We start from the raw sequence: 16,065 nt of genomic DNA on the forward strand, positions 1-16,065 counted from the left end.
TAGCTTTTCTAGCATATCATGCAATAATACTATTCTGCAATGAGAGAGGGTTTTCTTGAAAAAGAAAGTTACCTTTGATAAGAGGGAGACCTACACAAACTGATTAAAGTCTGCTTTGAGCTCTCCTGCCATTTCTGTCACTGAGCATCTAGTACTTTCTGTGAGCAAAGGCTGTGACTTGTGTTGGGTTGTTAGCTGGATTTATGGCCAAAGAAAGAACTTCCTAATTTACTTTCATTTATGGTAAGAGATATTTGGAACTCACCTTCTGGAAATGAGAGTTTGTCAGATTAGGTTCCACAGATACTGCCTCTTCATAAGCTCTTACTAGACCTCAAAAGTAGAGGATCTGAAGGTACAGGGATGTTATCTACCTCTTTCTCATAGGTTGGTGAATACAGAAAGGAATTTTCCCCTTGTATATTCTCCTTGATTTCTACGTGCTTCTGGGACGCTTCCTAGCATGATGAGGGAGCTCTGCTATGTGTTGGGAACCAGTTAAATAATTGCAGTTTCAGGAGTGTAAGATTGTCCTGACAACTGTAAAACACTTATTTATTTCTCCTGTTTTATGAGTATTGCTCATCAGGTATATCTGGCTCTGTGGACCTACGGAATTAGGGGGCTTCACTAGCACACTTGGTTGGGTTTTTAAAAAATATAAGTTAAAAAATAAATTTGGTTTGGTGGATTTCTTCATGGATTTCTTCAGGACTTTTTGTTTTGCTTTTCAACCCAGAAATAAAGAAGGTCTCTAGAAACAGTTGCCCCAGCTCAAACGTGGTGTTTTGCAGCCATGTGCGTTATGCAGCTGCAGCTGACTCAGGTGTGGCAGCGACCAGCCAGGCCAGGAGAGTATAAAACTAATGTGAGTGGGCCAAACCCTGCGTGCACACAGGCATTCCCACCTCAGGGAATTCAGGCATGGCTGACTCCTAGAGGAACTGAAATACTGTGTGACTAGCACAGAGTTCACACTTTTTATTTTTCTCCTGAAAGTGATATTTCATGAGACAAGCAGTTGCAGTTCTGAAATGAGGAGAGAGCTGACATACATTTAACCAAATGGTATCCGGCACCCATACAAGAGAGTCAGAAAACACAGATAATATCTCACTTAACAAGCAGTATTTTTCCTGCCTTTTTTTCTTTTTTTTTTTCTCTTTTTTTTTTTTTTTTTTCAGTTCTAGGGTCTAACAGTTAAGGAAGGTGAAAAAATGGTACAAATGTTTCCACATCTAACATTAAGAGATCTCCTAGAACAAATCAGGCTGTGCTGCACTCTGCAAAAGCAGGAAGAAGAAACCCTCAATATTAAATACACACACACACACCCAACATTAGTTTCTGAAAGGATAGGGAATGAGATTTCTACAATGCATCCTGCCCTGGCTTTCTTTTCAACAATCATAGCACCAGCAGCACCATTCTAGCATGAACTGAATCACTCTCAGATCTGGATGCACATATGTTAAAGGAACATTTACAGGCTAAGGACTTCGACAGAAATAAAGGATACTAAAACCTTATTGAACTTTATTGCAGTTTTTTCCCCTCCCTCTCTTTCCTTATGGCTTCAGGTATATTTCTAGGGTAGAGATGAGGAAACTCAAATAGAGAGAAGTTGAGGGTCTTACCAAGCATCACTGATCGGTTAGGCTCTTTGACTATTTTTATACAGAAATGGCAGTGTAGAAAATCTAAGACCATCTTACAGAGATGCAGATTGAAACAAAGGAATATTTGATACAGCCTGCAGTTGTAATTCTTTCTATTTTTGAGTTAACCAAGAGCAACACAAATCAGTGGCAGTACCAGAAACAGAACTTCAATTCCACAGCTAAGATGGCTTTTTATAAGAATTAATTAAAAAACCCAAAAACCACCCCCTCCACCCCAAGATTAGATTATTTTTTTATACTTCACTTCTTAAGCTACTTCGCTCTGTTATGTGACTTTCGAATAGTTTTCCCCAGCACTGGCCACTAGGTATTGGGGTGGGGTTTAGCTCCTTTTTCTTTGACCAGTTGTTGTTCTGGGCATGTCTGTTTGAAATTAAAATGGAAAGCATTCCCACCTTTCCCTACTCCCCTTCCATTTCTAAATTCAGTGGAAAAAGAATGTTGTTGTGATCGTGTATGTGTAAGATTGCCATGCAGTGATGAACTTACCATGGTGTAATGATTCAGATGTAGTTAAGGCATGAAATACAAATACGATGCTCTAGAATCCAAGAGACAGAGCTCAATAAATGGATCTATTTAAAATCCACTATTTTTGTCCTGTCTTTTTGCATGTAGGGATTTCTCAATCATGTGTAACAAGAAGAAATCAAATTATATTAAATGGGTCATTAAAGACAAGTTTATAAGTTTTCTTAACTGCAGTCTCCTGCAAAGAGGGAAACAGACCTGATCTCTGGCTTCTGCCCCACCAAGTCTAAGAGGCGAGTCTGGTTCATACCACCTGGGCAAACTGCTATTAATTTAACAAGTGGAAGACTGATACCCATTTAGTGAACCAAAGAGCTCACCACTGCAAATGTATTCTTCTGCTAACAGGTTTCTATTCCAAAAAGACTGCTCTGACTTCAAATCCTGCCTAGACTACATATTGTAGGATGCCTAATAACACAGTTATAAAGATATTATTTTGTTATCTGTTTTCCCATAGTTTTGGTATTACGAGTTTATATCGGTTTGTAGTCAAAAATAGTTTTCAGCTTTTTAGGATAATCATTCTTCTCAGTCCAGACTCAGTCAAAGCATCAACATCCATTGTTGTAACTGGGAGTGCTGTTTCATCCTTGGAAGATGCAGGTAGCTTTGGATTACTATTTCTTTTTAAGAAATTTTGTTAACTTATGTGTAATGTAAAGAGAGCTGCCAGGCTGTTGCTTGCCCTCCAATTAAACCTCTGGGTTTTTTTGGTTTCTGTTTTGTGTGGGGCAAAATAAGTTGAACAAACTGAAATATTTCAGCTATCTCTCCTCACTTATGCATTTTATCTGTAAGAGATGCCTCAACTTGGCAGGTTAAGACTTGCAATGGAAAGTTGCTGTCAGTTCTGTAAGTTTCCTACATCCCAGAAATCTGAAGAAATAATTGAATAAGGAGCTAAATTGTTAATGGCAAAAAAAAAATTAATTCACTTACTTCCTGCTTTTATTTTCCTTTGCTGTAAAATTCATGCTCCCTGTTCTCCATTTATGCAATCTGCCTTTGCTCTTGCACTGAAATCCAGTGGGTGTGATTTTGCCCATTTAAGAATACAGCACAGAAGCTGGGTATGAGCGGGACCTTATTAAATCATCTAGTTAATCCTCCTGCCAGTGCAGGACTGTTTATTCAATACCCTGGAGTTCTCTGGCTGCAGTTTGGGATGGTTCACCTGATGCAGCTCTCAAAACTCCTGCTCAGCAATTATTCCACAGTTTCATAGGTGTGTCATTAAGAAATGCAGTCACATACTCATTTAATTCATTTAAACATAAGTCTGTGCCAACACTCAAAACAGCTAATTTGGAAGATGATTTAAAACTACCTATCATTTCTCCCCATCATGATCAATATAGATGGGAAAATACAATACATTGATCCATCTAGGAGGCAGGGAGGAAACCATTCACCTCATTCAGATCAAGTCCATAACTGGCACCACTAAACTGCTGTCACTAAAGTAAGGTATATTTGGTTTAGTTTTTCCATTTCTGGTAAGTGTTTAAGGTTTAATTGATGTTTGTGTTTTAATGAGGGAATCCTCATTAGGAAAAACCCACTAATTTGCTAAGGCTGTGTGCCATAAAATTACTGCCCTTTCTGGTGTGACAATTGCCACAGGATGTCAAACAGATTTCATCAATGTAATTTGGTAACATCTCCATTTTCGAGACAAGGGTCTTGCGTGAATATTACTGCATTTAAATTCTGCTCTGGGCCTGTCCTGTTCTTTGCTATTAAAGCAAAGGCCAGTCTTTTAGTAATAGTCAATGAAACAAATCACTTAGATAATTCCTTCAGTAGATGTTTCCAAGGCAGGCTTTTGCTAGGGATGTATGCAGTCATTTTGAAAGTTCTGCAAGACAGTGATAGTACTATTGGCAGGAGATGAATGCTGTTACTGAGGGGTGAATCAAGAAACCTCACAATTTCTGGAAGCACAATTTTAGCAAGAGTGTTCTTTTTTGTTACTGTATTGTGTTTGGCACTAAAACAGTTCCACAATATCTACAGTGTTTTAAAACACCAACCTGTTTGCCTCTGCAAAATCTTGTGTACTCAAGATGTTGGGGTTTGTTTCCTATTTGCAAATAGAAGACAATAAAATCCTTGAGGTCTGCTAGTTGTACATGTTTAAGTCCTGATACTTACAGGCATTTCACTACTTGTAGGCACAAGGACCAGCCAGAACTTGATCTGGGGGTATTAGTGAAGCTTGCTGGCATTATAGCTGAATTTTCAGTTGAAGATAAAACTTTATTTGAGGTAGTTCATTTGGAGCCCCAGAATACCTGTGGGTTAGAATTCCCTATGTCTTTGAAGCAAATCCAGATGTGTTCTTAAGGAGAAGTTGTGGAAGAAAGAAGATTTTTTTACCAAGGATGTCCATTTGATAACCTCTTTAATCTGTCAGTCTGTGTTGGCTAAATTGGATCTTCTGAGCATAGCAGCTGGAAAACATACATATCTCACAAATATCCAAAATGGTAAGACTAATAACTGTGCATCCATACTCAGTAAATTTGTCACAGACATTGATATGCATTCTTTTAAAAAATATTATTCCCCTGTATTCCTAAGAAGTTTTCTTTGTGGGAGAGTGGGGTTTGATCCTAAGAATATCATGCTTTAGTGGTGTTTAGGGGTTTTGTAAGTTTTGTTTGGTTTGTGGTTCCTCTTATGTTATTATTTGAAAATGAGGCTACTCTGACAATGACAATCTAACTGATGCTTTCCTCACTATTAGGAAAGGAAAGTCCTCCAACTAGTGATGTCCCTGATGATCCAGATGAACCGATGCCTATACCAGAGGACCTTTCAACTAGTACTGGAGGTCAGCAGAGTTCTAAGAATGACAGAATCTTGGGTAAGATAAAAAATACAATCTAATAAGAAATACTAGTAGATGATATAAGAATAATGTGAAATTACTTTTTCACAAGCTGGTAAACAAGCAGGTCCTGTGCCTTTCCATCTTCTTCAGGTGCATAGTGTTTTTTTGTGCAACCTTTGGTTTGGGAAAGGCATCTTCATCTGCAGAGAACTTATAAAGATCCTACTTTTGATCTTCTTACCATGACTGTTTCTTGATATTCTCCTCAGGAAAGAGAGTTTTCATTCTGTGTGGGAAATTGAATGAAATATGTGGGTCCAGGTCAAAATTATATGAAGTCAGATTTGATAAAAATTCAACAAATGCTCAAGTATTTTTATTATTATTTTGTTATTAATTTAAATGCTATCTTGAATGTTACTGTGTTATCTGCTATTCATATTTCTTCAGAAATGCATATTAGAACATACATAGTATTTATATATTTGAGATTCCAATATTTGATCTTCATTTATCTTTGATTTTTTACCTGGGAGAACTTTGGGAAACACTTATCTTTTAGATAAAAATCCACAATTGATAAAGTCTGTTGGGTTAGAATTTTTGTCCAGAGATGATTGTGCAAAATGCTGATTATTCTTAGGGATCCCAGACTCATACCAAGGACTAGCAATGCTGATGACTACTCTATGCACCAGCTCCCATGTGGTGCACTAAAAAGACTGAGTATTACTTGAGCATCATGCCTGTTTACTAATAGGAAAAAGAAAAAGGAAAAGAGCGAAAAAAAGTACAGTGACTCCCAGAATGCTGTGATAAATGCCCTATGTCATAAAAATAGTTCTATAAATGGATGACTATCAAAGTACAACTATTTACCCATGAATAAAAGTATTGTTCATTAATCTTACATTCTAACACTATCGTAAGAGTAAGGGTCAGGGTGGACGATTTACAGAAAGATTGCAAGTGCCTTTAAATATTGTCTAAGGAAATCCAGTAAAGGATACGAGGTGGAAAGGGAGGCACAGAAGGCAAAATAATTAATTCAACATAATGCAGAAGGATGGTGTCAGCATTAGGAATTGAACCTACTCCCAAACTCCAGCACAAGCTAGTAGTGAGTGCATCATCTTATGCATCTTCATTTTATTTATCATTTGATCCCCTCTTTTCAAAAATGTGAGCAAAAATTTCAGCTCCTAGATGCATATTGACATACTTTATGAAAAAAATCATATTTAAAAATGCTTTTTAACAATCTGATCACTTACTAAATGATTTATTTTTCAGTCCAGAGATCTTTGGACAAAATCTTTCATTAACTGCTTGTCTATCAACTCAGCAAAACGAGTTGTGTCACCTTTCTACTGCAGTAACTAACCCTACTAAATATTTAAGTCCTGAGTCAAAAATTAAATTTTTAAATTCTTTGTTCAAACCCAAACACGATTTTTCATTGTGTTGAATTTTCTTTGATGCACACACAAATATCATGAAGACGCAGCAAAGTTGAACTTCATATTTGCTGACGATGTAATGATTCTGTCAACAGTTCAGTCATATATCAACATGTACACCTATTCTAAATATTATAAGTTCCATCTGTTATTCTCATTACTCAGCAATAAATTAGATTTTCCATGCTCTGACATTAACAATTTTTCTACAGCCACTTTACCCATAGGTCTTTTTTTATAAGGGTCATATCTTGTAGTGAGACATTTTCCATAGTCAACAGAAACAAAGACAACTCACAATACTCTGCTTTATGGATGATCTGTAGGTATCAATTCCAATGCTTGCAATATTTGTCTTTTCTGTAAAGCTGCGGGCACTTTTACCTCTTCTATTGCTCCTTTTTACTAACTTTAAGCTAGCTCTCTGAAAACAGTATACTAAAAAAAATAATTCTTCCTTTTTACAAAGAGGATGTGAATATATGCCCCAGGCATATCAGGAGCCATATGATTGCTGTTCACATTCTGGATCTTCAACTTAGGAATAAAATAATACCTTAGGAGTGGTGTTTGGCCTACATGATCCTATAGGTGTATTAGGGGTGAAGAGGGCTGTCTTCCTATGTAGGCGGTGGCCTGGCAGTGTAGACAGGCTTGGTGTTTAGTACAACACAATCATTGCCATGTCCCTGGATCTGCTCCTCACTGTTATTCATCACCAAACTTAGGTAGACAAGAATGATCTGAAAAATTTGTTTGAAGATTGAAAGATAGACAGGAGAGCATTGTAAAGACCTAGATGTTATCTATGTGTATCTGGCAGGTAGGAGCTATACTGCGGCCTGTGGTAATCAATAGGCCCTGCATGAGCAGATATGGCCAGCCAAGAATTTCTCTCTGTATGACTTTCCTAATGTCCCATCTGTTTCATTCATCAAAGGGAATCCCCTAGCATTTGGATTTATTTCACCATAGGGTTTACAATGCATTCCACTTAACCTGTAACACCCTGAGAGATCAGCTGTCCATACAGCATACACCAAGGACTTTGAGTCAGATATTTAATGAAGTCTCTACATTCTGGAGGATTTTTTGGTATACGTAGGGCTATAGAGGTAACAATGGGAATTGCAAGTTTTTTAAATGAAAAGAATAAATATTTAGCTCATCCTACTGAAATTAGGTGGGAAGTCTTTTTTTTAGTTTTAATCAGTCTGTGAGATAGAAATGTTCAATTGACAACTTGCATACTCAGATTTGTAGTAACATTTAATGAAAAAATTTTTCATTATTTGACTCCTAGAGTCAAAATACCTTTTTCATCAATTTAGCATTTCAAAGGTCAAAGATGACAGGAAATAAGCTATTTTTAGAAAAAAAAGATAGGCTCTACTCTTCCATGTGTTTTTTAAAATCTCCTTTTGTGCTTCTTCCAAACATGTACTTAGACTTTAATGTGGTGCTACAGAGCTGATAGAAATATTTGAAATATTTCTCCTGGTCTGAGAAGGAAGGTGTTGAAGTCCTCTACTTGCCAGATTTTATTCGTTGCCTTTAGTTTTTGAATTATCATTTAAAATGACTACAGAGGGTGCAAATTTCATAAAGGAGGTACCAGGGGACCATGAAATGTATGTTTTGACTTGTGTCCCCAGGCAGGGGGGATAACCAAAACATGGGTTTCTTCTGACCAATGATCAACAGTTGTGAAAGGATAATTTACGGAAGTAAAGTCATCAACAGTTTCTAGTAATAACCCCAAGTAGCACACCAAAGCAGAAACATATTGGAAGAGATGTTCTGGTCACCATCAAGACTCTTCATTTCCTTGATGAGCTTACTATAATTTTAATGTTGCAAACCCCAGAAAGCCACTATGTCTTGAGCAGCTTCCTTCTGCATGCTTAATTTCTGCTGCTCTGTCCACTAGATCTTCTTACTTCATTGTCCTATTCTCCACCCCAAATTTACTTCTCAGGCTGATCTGACACCTGTAAAATTTTATTATTTTAATCTTGTTCTTTTTACCCATGTGTTCTACAGATAGTTTCTCTAGAAAACACAGTAAACATTTTCAGCAAAGTGTGAGATTTTCACAGCTCTTTAGGGCTCTAGAGACTCTCTTTTATCATCTCTCCTAAATATCCTTTTGAAATCTTGGTCTGAGTTATTTGGAAATCCACTGAAAGTCCATTCCATTAAGAATTAGTGCTTTGTAGCCTATTTTGAACAGCCCTATTTCTCATGGTACCCTATTGGAAATATCATTTGATAATTTCCAGTTTCTGCAAGGTTCAGGTTAAACGTTGTGTGCGCCTTTTGTGGATGATCAGTACTGAACATTCTGTATGTGGTAAACAGTTGCAATTTAGGGCTGTTAGTGCTCTGAGACTGTATCCTAATTCAAGCCATGTGTGGGAGGTTAATGAGTCAGTGATCTGTAAATCAAATCCTACTTCATGGAGAAAGAGCCCTTTGCTGCAGTGGTGGCATTTGTCTAGAAAGGTAGGCTGTGCCTTCCTTTATCCATAACTGCTCATTCTAGAGGTGTCCATCACTGGATAAAATAAACCTCTTCTAACTTCTCACAGTGTTAGTGGCTTCAGAAAGAGGCTGTGGGCTCACCATTTCTGCACAGATAGCTGTCTGGTGCTGCAGATGACCATAGGCTTCTAAGATAGAAGTCAAATGTTACCACTGCAGTCACAGATTACAGTCTGGGCCTGGAACAAATAATGTATAGAAATCTTCTTTTTAAGAGGTGGGGAGAATTCATCTCACAAAATTGGGTTGAAACTGTCTAACAGTTGACAGAGTATACCCAAAGTAACCAGTCAGGGTGATCATAGACATCAGTAGAAAACAGACAAGATTCATATGAAGTTATAAAGTCTATTTGTTTAAAATAAATAGTATGGGAAGCAACATTAAAAGGAAGATTTTTTTGGACATTTTTCTCTCCCAGTGGGTAATACCAAGTAATGATGTTGTGTCCCTCTCACAACTCACATATTGAAGCAGAAGCCTGTGTACCTGCAGGCTTTGGTGCCTGGCATCGCTGGGACCCTGGCATTGCCTTCACACCCTGGGGTCCTCCCTCTCAGCCATGGGCATTCAGAGGTTGTAACCTGCATGAGGAGCTACTTACTGATGCAGGCAAGTGTCCCCTCTCTGAGAAGCTTCGATACTTTATTTCCTTAAAAGGAGCTCAACCATTTGAGAGCATGGGCACAAGAATTGCTGAGGGGCCACCACAGGCAACCACAACCATTGCCATTACATAAATCTACTGCAACTCACACACAGATGGGTGGAGACAGAGTAGAAGTGTGGAAAGGCTGCAGACAGAGGGGGAAAGCGAGGAAAGACAAAAGGGGAAGTGCCCCACCCCAGCTTGCAAAATCGGTCCTGTGGTTCAGACAGGTCCAGTGCACTGGTGCCCTGGTAATTCTGTGGGGCAGGAAAAGGGGCTGAAGAAAAAGACTGCTGGAACTAAGCATCTTTGCACACTCCTCCTTGTGGGTGTTCAGCGGCTATGAAGGCAATGTCTTGTGTATGAATAATAAAGTGTGGCATGTGTATGCCTGGACATTCAGAGAACCAAATTCCAAGAGCTGAAATAACCTGGAGAACCGTGTAATATGTTTTATTTGCTCAGGTTTCAGATGGACATGTCTACTACTCAAAGGTCTGGAAGTGTGTAGAAACTGACAAGCCTTTGTAAATAATCAGTGATAATTGTTGTCTCACCTGATGTAGCCCCCATGAGAGTAGAGAGAAAATTTGTTTCGAGATGGTTTGGGGAGCTTTGAAAATTAACCCTCCACAATGAGACAAGGCTTGAGAGTCCAACAGAGGAGGCTTCTGAAGGAATTGAAAAACTTGAAGCTGAAATATTTTAGGAACTTTTAAAAATAGGGAAGTCAGGAATCTCCCCTCTTGTTTGGTCTGAAGCCCCTATTTCTAACCCCTAAGTAACAGTCCCCAGTATGGACTGGCATTGTATGTTCTGAGAGCCTGCCAGTATGATGTATATTTTTTTAAGGAGAATGCAGGAGATATTTTTGTCAGGATTATTTTAGCTTTGCCTGCAAAATTCTAATAGGGATTTGTATACAGGAGGATGGGGATGGTTTAGTTGGAGAAGGCATGTGACAAATTTCATGAATGCCCTTAAATATGCTATACAGGATATAAGTTAAATTCCAGCCTTCAAAGGAATATTTTGCATGAGCATAGTGTGAAACAGAGTGAAGTGCAGAAGACCCTGGTATATGGGGCCATTGGGAATTTCCTGTTGTGCCAAGAGACAAGCTCTGACCTATGTAATGACTTGGAAAAATGTGCATGAAGGCAAATCGAAAAATGCCCTATTACTAAAGGTGAATTCCTCTATCAAATTTAAAAATGCTTGCTGCAAGTAATGGAGAGTGAACATTTTCAGAATAAACTTGCAAGAAATTTGTGGAAATAAGGGTGACCCAGCCTGGAAAACAGAGCTGCTGCAGCCCCAGCATAGGCTGTGCTGCATTATGAGCTCAGTTCTCCCAACCTGTCCATGCAAAGCCAGATCAGGCATGTAAATATCTGCCCTCTTGATGCAACCATAGCACATGACAAAATCAAAGCCTTGAGAGCAGAACTGATCCTAAAAAGAGTTGTATTTTTACAATGATTTTTATTTAGTTTTGTGAGGATTTTTTTTACTCAGAAACGTGACGGCAGCATGATTTGTGTTGCCACTGTGTGGCAACATGATATTGCAGGAGGTATTGAAGCTATGTTTTTTTTCTCCTATTTCTCCAGAGCTGTGTAGCTTGTGCAGCTTATTTCATGAGCACTTGCTGGGTAAAGCTGTGTTTTCAGAAGATAGCATCAGCACAAAAGTCAGGAAAAACCTGGGAACTGAGCAAGTTTTGTTTGTTGGAGAGTGGCGAGCATTGCTTGAATAGGAGAGATGCAGTGTGTTTAGCTGTGTGGCTTTAGGTACAGAGATTGAGTCTGCTGATCTAAACTGCAGTGAGAGGAAGTTCTCTTTATCTGAGCAGAAGAGATGTGCCTTAGAGATAAGCCCCCTTCTAGCTCGGGAGTTGAATTTATCTAGCAGGATCTCAGCAGTGGCTGCAGCTCAACTCAGAAACACCAGGCTCTGGCTGGAAGATGGGCATATTTTAAGCTGGGGAGGACGTCTGTAACTGCAGTTTGCAAAAATTCAGGTGATTTCTAAGGGAATAATTCTTCATCAAAAGGTTGGATTCATCTCCTGACACCAGCCACCCCTCTGTTCTGTGTTAATTCTTGCTTAGTCTTTGTTGTAGGCTTGCTTTTTACCTTGAGCAAGTTTTCTCTCACCCTGAGTGCTCTTGACTGCAGCCTTACCAAAAACTTAGCTGCTGGACTGAGGCACAGTGCAGGAACTACTTGCCCCTACAGAGGTGATGTTTCAGAACTAGCTGCTCTTTTGGTCTTGTTCAACCACTCCTCACATTTCTGTAATTTCAGCTCCTGCTCTGGTGGCTCCCTGGGAAGAGATGGTTTCTGGCTGCAGAGGACCTGCAGCTATGCTCTCCCCTCAGATGAACTTCCTGGGCTCTGTCCCATAGTAAATGTGCAAACACAGTGTCACTCTGACTTGATCCACCACATCTGAGATTTGCAAGGAAGGATGTGCAGTGTGGCCATGCCTCCACAGTTTTCTCCAATGTAGAAAAAACCCTTTATGATAAAGAGAGGGCATGGAAGAGCTCCTTTTTGGAGCTGTAGTCCTAAAGCCAGGAGTGAACACCACTCATTGCAGGGCAGACGTTTGTTCCCCAACCTTTTCCTTTGAGTTCACTGTATGAGGTTTCTTGAAGCCTCAGACAGCCTCTAAGGAAAAAGCTTTGCCTGGCAGGCAGTAGAGAGGTGTGACATAGCCACCAGTGCAGGCTTACCGTCAGCATGTCATTTATGGTGGTGATGTGGGACCACAGGAAGCTGTTAACTTGTGAAGGTGGATCAGCTAGTGTCCCAGGATTTTGGCTTCCAGACACAGATTATTGGAAACTGTCATGCCTCATCCAGCTGTCTCCCTGAACAAGTGAGCAGAACAACAGCCCAAAAGCAGGCCAGACCTCAGCCTGCAATGCAAGACATCCTGCTGCTCCCTCCCTCTCTTGTCTCCTCCTTCAACCATAGATTCTGTGTGGATTCTGTGTTAAAAAGGTGCACATGCAGGAACCCAATTCCTACTAAAGTAACCCCGGTGTGTGCTTATTTCTTTATTTTTTTTTACACATCTTGAAGTTAGGAATAATGCCTAGTTCTTGTATTGCAGTTTAGGGTCATGTTTCTCAGAAGCATTTAGGTGTCTAAGTTGCCTGCATAAAAAGAGATCCCAAGAGGGTATCTAATCTATCGTTTCACCATTAGCCATAGTGACATCACAGGCACCAAACAGGATTTTTGGGAGTGAGTAACTCATGCTCCATTGATGAAAATGAGATTACAATCCTAACATGGCAAAATCCGTACCTAAAAACTGAATTAAGAACCTGACTGAAGGATTGCAGAAAAAAAAAAGGGCAGAGCAAGCACAGAATTATTCTCAAATTCCAGCCAAAACAAGCCTGATCTAAAAAGAAAAGTTTAGGCACATATTTTCCTCTTTATTTTTCACATTCCATTTCTCTTGTTTCTCTTCCCTCAAAGATAGTCCAAAATTATCTTGCTTGAGAAGTGCAATAATGTAGCAAAAATGGAGAAATATGACAGCATGAATTAACTTCCACTCTTCCCAGCCACATATCAGAGTTTAAAGGAAAAAAAAAAAAAAAAAAAAAACCAAAAAAAAAGGAGGGAAAAAAAAGGAGAAGAAACTGAAGGGTAAGGAGAACTTTCACATGAACTTTTTTTTTACCCTGGAAATGTTACTTCTGAGGAAGTGGCTCTTACCAGAGTTTTCAGTAACGTCTAGATTATTTCATGGAATGATATGAGAAACTCACTTGTTCCCCGACACATCTTAAAAAAATAAATAATAACTGAGATCTTTAGAATAAATTGCTAATTCCTTCATATAACAGAGTATCTGCATGTGATTTTGCCCTCCCTGCTGATTAAGTAACAACAGAAATGTTTAATGCAATGAAAAGGTGGGTTTGAACTAAAGTTGGCGAAGTTGGCGACACTTTCAGCTTGTGTTGCAATTAATAGAAGAGGAAATATTCATTCTCCATATTTCATCATTTAGAAGCATCCTGTGTTTGTAAGAAGCTGTGATCAGCCAACATCCCTGTTATGGATTTGAACTTCCCAAATCTTTGGTGGTTTTTGAGTTTTGGGGGTTTTTGTCTAAGCTAAGAGTTTTGTGTTCTGATTTTTCATAGTGGCTTAGGGGTTTTTTGGAGGGAGATCTGTCCCTTCTCATTCACAGTAGTGTGCACCTAAGCTATATGGGCCAAGTTATGGAACCTGTTTTTTCCTGCTGTGAATATGTGTTGCAATGCTCGGAAGTGGTGGTAGTGGTTGGCGTTGAAGCAGGATGGTTTCATTAGCACCAAAATAGGGACTGTGAACTGAGGAACACTGTTTCTGCACCCCTCATGCTGCATCTGCATTTCAGATACATCTTCCAGTTCTTTCCATATGAAAATTTATTTTCAGGGGAAAACAACACATGCACCTATAGAATTCGCTATGACAAATGTGTTTGCCTTATTATGGGGTGTTTGGGTTTTGTGCCCAGGTTTGCAAAGTGAAAACACCAATGAGACTGAGGGAAGTGTCAAACTGTGCATGATCCATTTGTACTCTGACCTCTAGCTGGCTGTCATTCACAATTCAGGCTGTAAATGTCTATGTCTTTCCAAAGCAAAGCACTCCTCCCAGTTTTCTCAGACTGAAGCCATGAGCAAAGAAGTGAGAACATCCCTTCCTCATTCATATGGCCCTTCCTTTCTGAGTCAGGGTTTGTTCTTTTTCCTTCCATTTGTAACTGGCATGTCCTGTGGCTGAATGGTGGAGAAGAGGTGGGGAAGCCTTAATGGCCAGCATGGTCACTGGAGCTTTGTCTGCTGCAGGTGTGGATCTACAACAATGTATCTAGAAGTCAAATGGGAACTAGGCTTTTCTGGGGAGGGCTTGAGCTTCCTGCCCATTTGTCCACATAATGGCAAGTAGAAGTAAAAATGAGAAATGATAATTGTGCTATCAAAAGGCTTGAGTGGCTTTGGAGCCCAACACATGAAATATATGAGGGTGGAATAATGGTAATGAGGCATTACCTCTGTTGTAGTATCACATTTGTTTAATCTTGCCACTACATTGCTAGTAGATCCTAGTAAAATTGGTATCCTATCATGGGCTTATTGTGGTGTTAAGTGGAATTCTTTTTCTCCTTGCAAAACAGACTAGAAAAGTCTGATATTGTTTATTCTGTAATCACACATTAATGAGTCTGTGCATTTGCTGTACAGTATAAGCATTAATAATAAGCTCTTTCCTGTGTTCAAAGAAAGAGACTGATTTATACCATACATGATACAGGCCTTGGTGTTTAGAAGATAATGGAAATATGTTTTTTATTTCTAAAGCCTTTTATAATTCATTTTTTCTCTTTAATACTCCCTTTGAAATTTGAAATGACCATGTATTTTCCAGCCATCAGGACCCATTTATTCCATATTTTCCCCTTTGCATGTTTATATGTACACACATACACATATGTACATACAAATATGTGTCTGTCAGCACACAAAATTATGTGACTGCAAAACCAAGTTCCTCTATGTTTATGTCTCTGTAAAAACATATGTACACATATGCAAAAGAACATTTATCTTGAAAGTTGAGCTTTTCCTTCTTCTTTAGACCAAGCAAATGTATACTCTGCAACAAAAACACATGCCATAAAAATATTTTTTTCAAACCTAAAAGAGGAAAAGGTTAGTTCCTGCTAGCTTGTCTGTATCCCTATAAGAAACCTAACTGTAAATTCCATTTGGGAAGTGGGTAACAGCTGAGGAAGGTCCGCTTGTACCCCCTGTGGCTTTTGTAGTCTGTGTAAAGTGGCTGGGCCAAGGCAGCTGTGAAGGTCATAGTACAAGAAGGACCACCAAGGAGTTCATGAAGATAGTGGGAGATGGAGAAAGGAGGGAGAGAAACACCCATGCTCCCAAGTCTTCCTGTCAGCATTCTTTGCCTGAAAAGGCTCTCCTGCCTGCCCCTACTGGTTTAGCAGTGAGGAGTACATGGGTACTGAGGATTCTTCCCTGCAGCTTGTAAGTGCTATTCCTCCTTGCATTCAGATGCTCTATTTACTTAATTCCTTGCCATAATATAGAAGTAAGGTCTGTAATGGAGAGACAGGGAAACATTCATGAAATGTTTTTCTCCAGAAGATTCTTTTGCATCCTATACCAAATTGATGACTGCATAGTGAAGCTTTGGGGGGCGTATAATACCCACAGCAGAGGGAGAGATGGGTGACATATTGAAATAATCTAATGGAAAATGCAGATATAATATCTTGTATCTCTCATTTGAGATACAGTTTTCCACTGAAAGCCTATGC

General features: G+C 39.1%; 1 protein-coding gene across 1 annotated transcript in view; it reads left to right on the forward strand.

Annotated features, from left to right (window-relative positions):
* IKZF1 (IKAROS family zinc finger 1) overlaps positions 1 to 16,065 on the forward strand; it is a 64,932-nt gene that overhangs the window by 13,561 nt on the left and 35,306 nt on the right. The window contains 1 exon segment of the mRNA XM_036406343.2: positions 4,966 to 5,085. Coding sequence (XP_036262236.1) covers positions 4,966 to 5,085 — 120 coding nt within the window.

Source organism: Molothrus ater, chromosome 1, assembly GCF_012460135.2.
Source record: "Molothrus ater isolate BHLD 08-10-18 breed brown headed cowbird chromosome 1, BPBGC_Mater_1.1, whole genome shotgun sequence".
Taxonomy (NCBI): Eukaryota; Metazoa; Chordata; class Aves; order Passeriformes; family Icteridae; genus Molothrus; species Molothrus ater.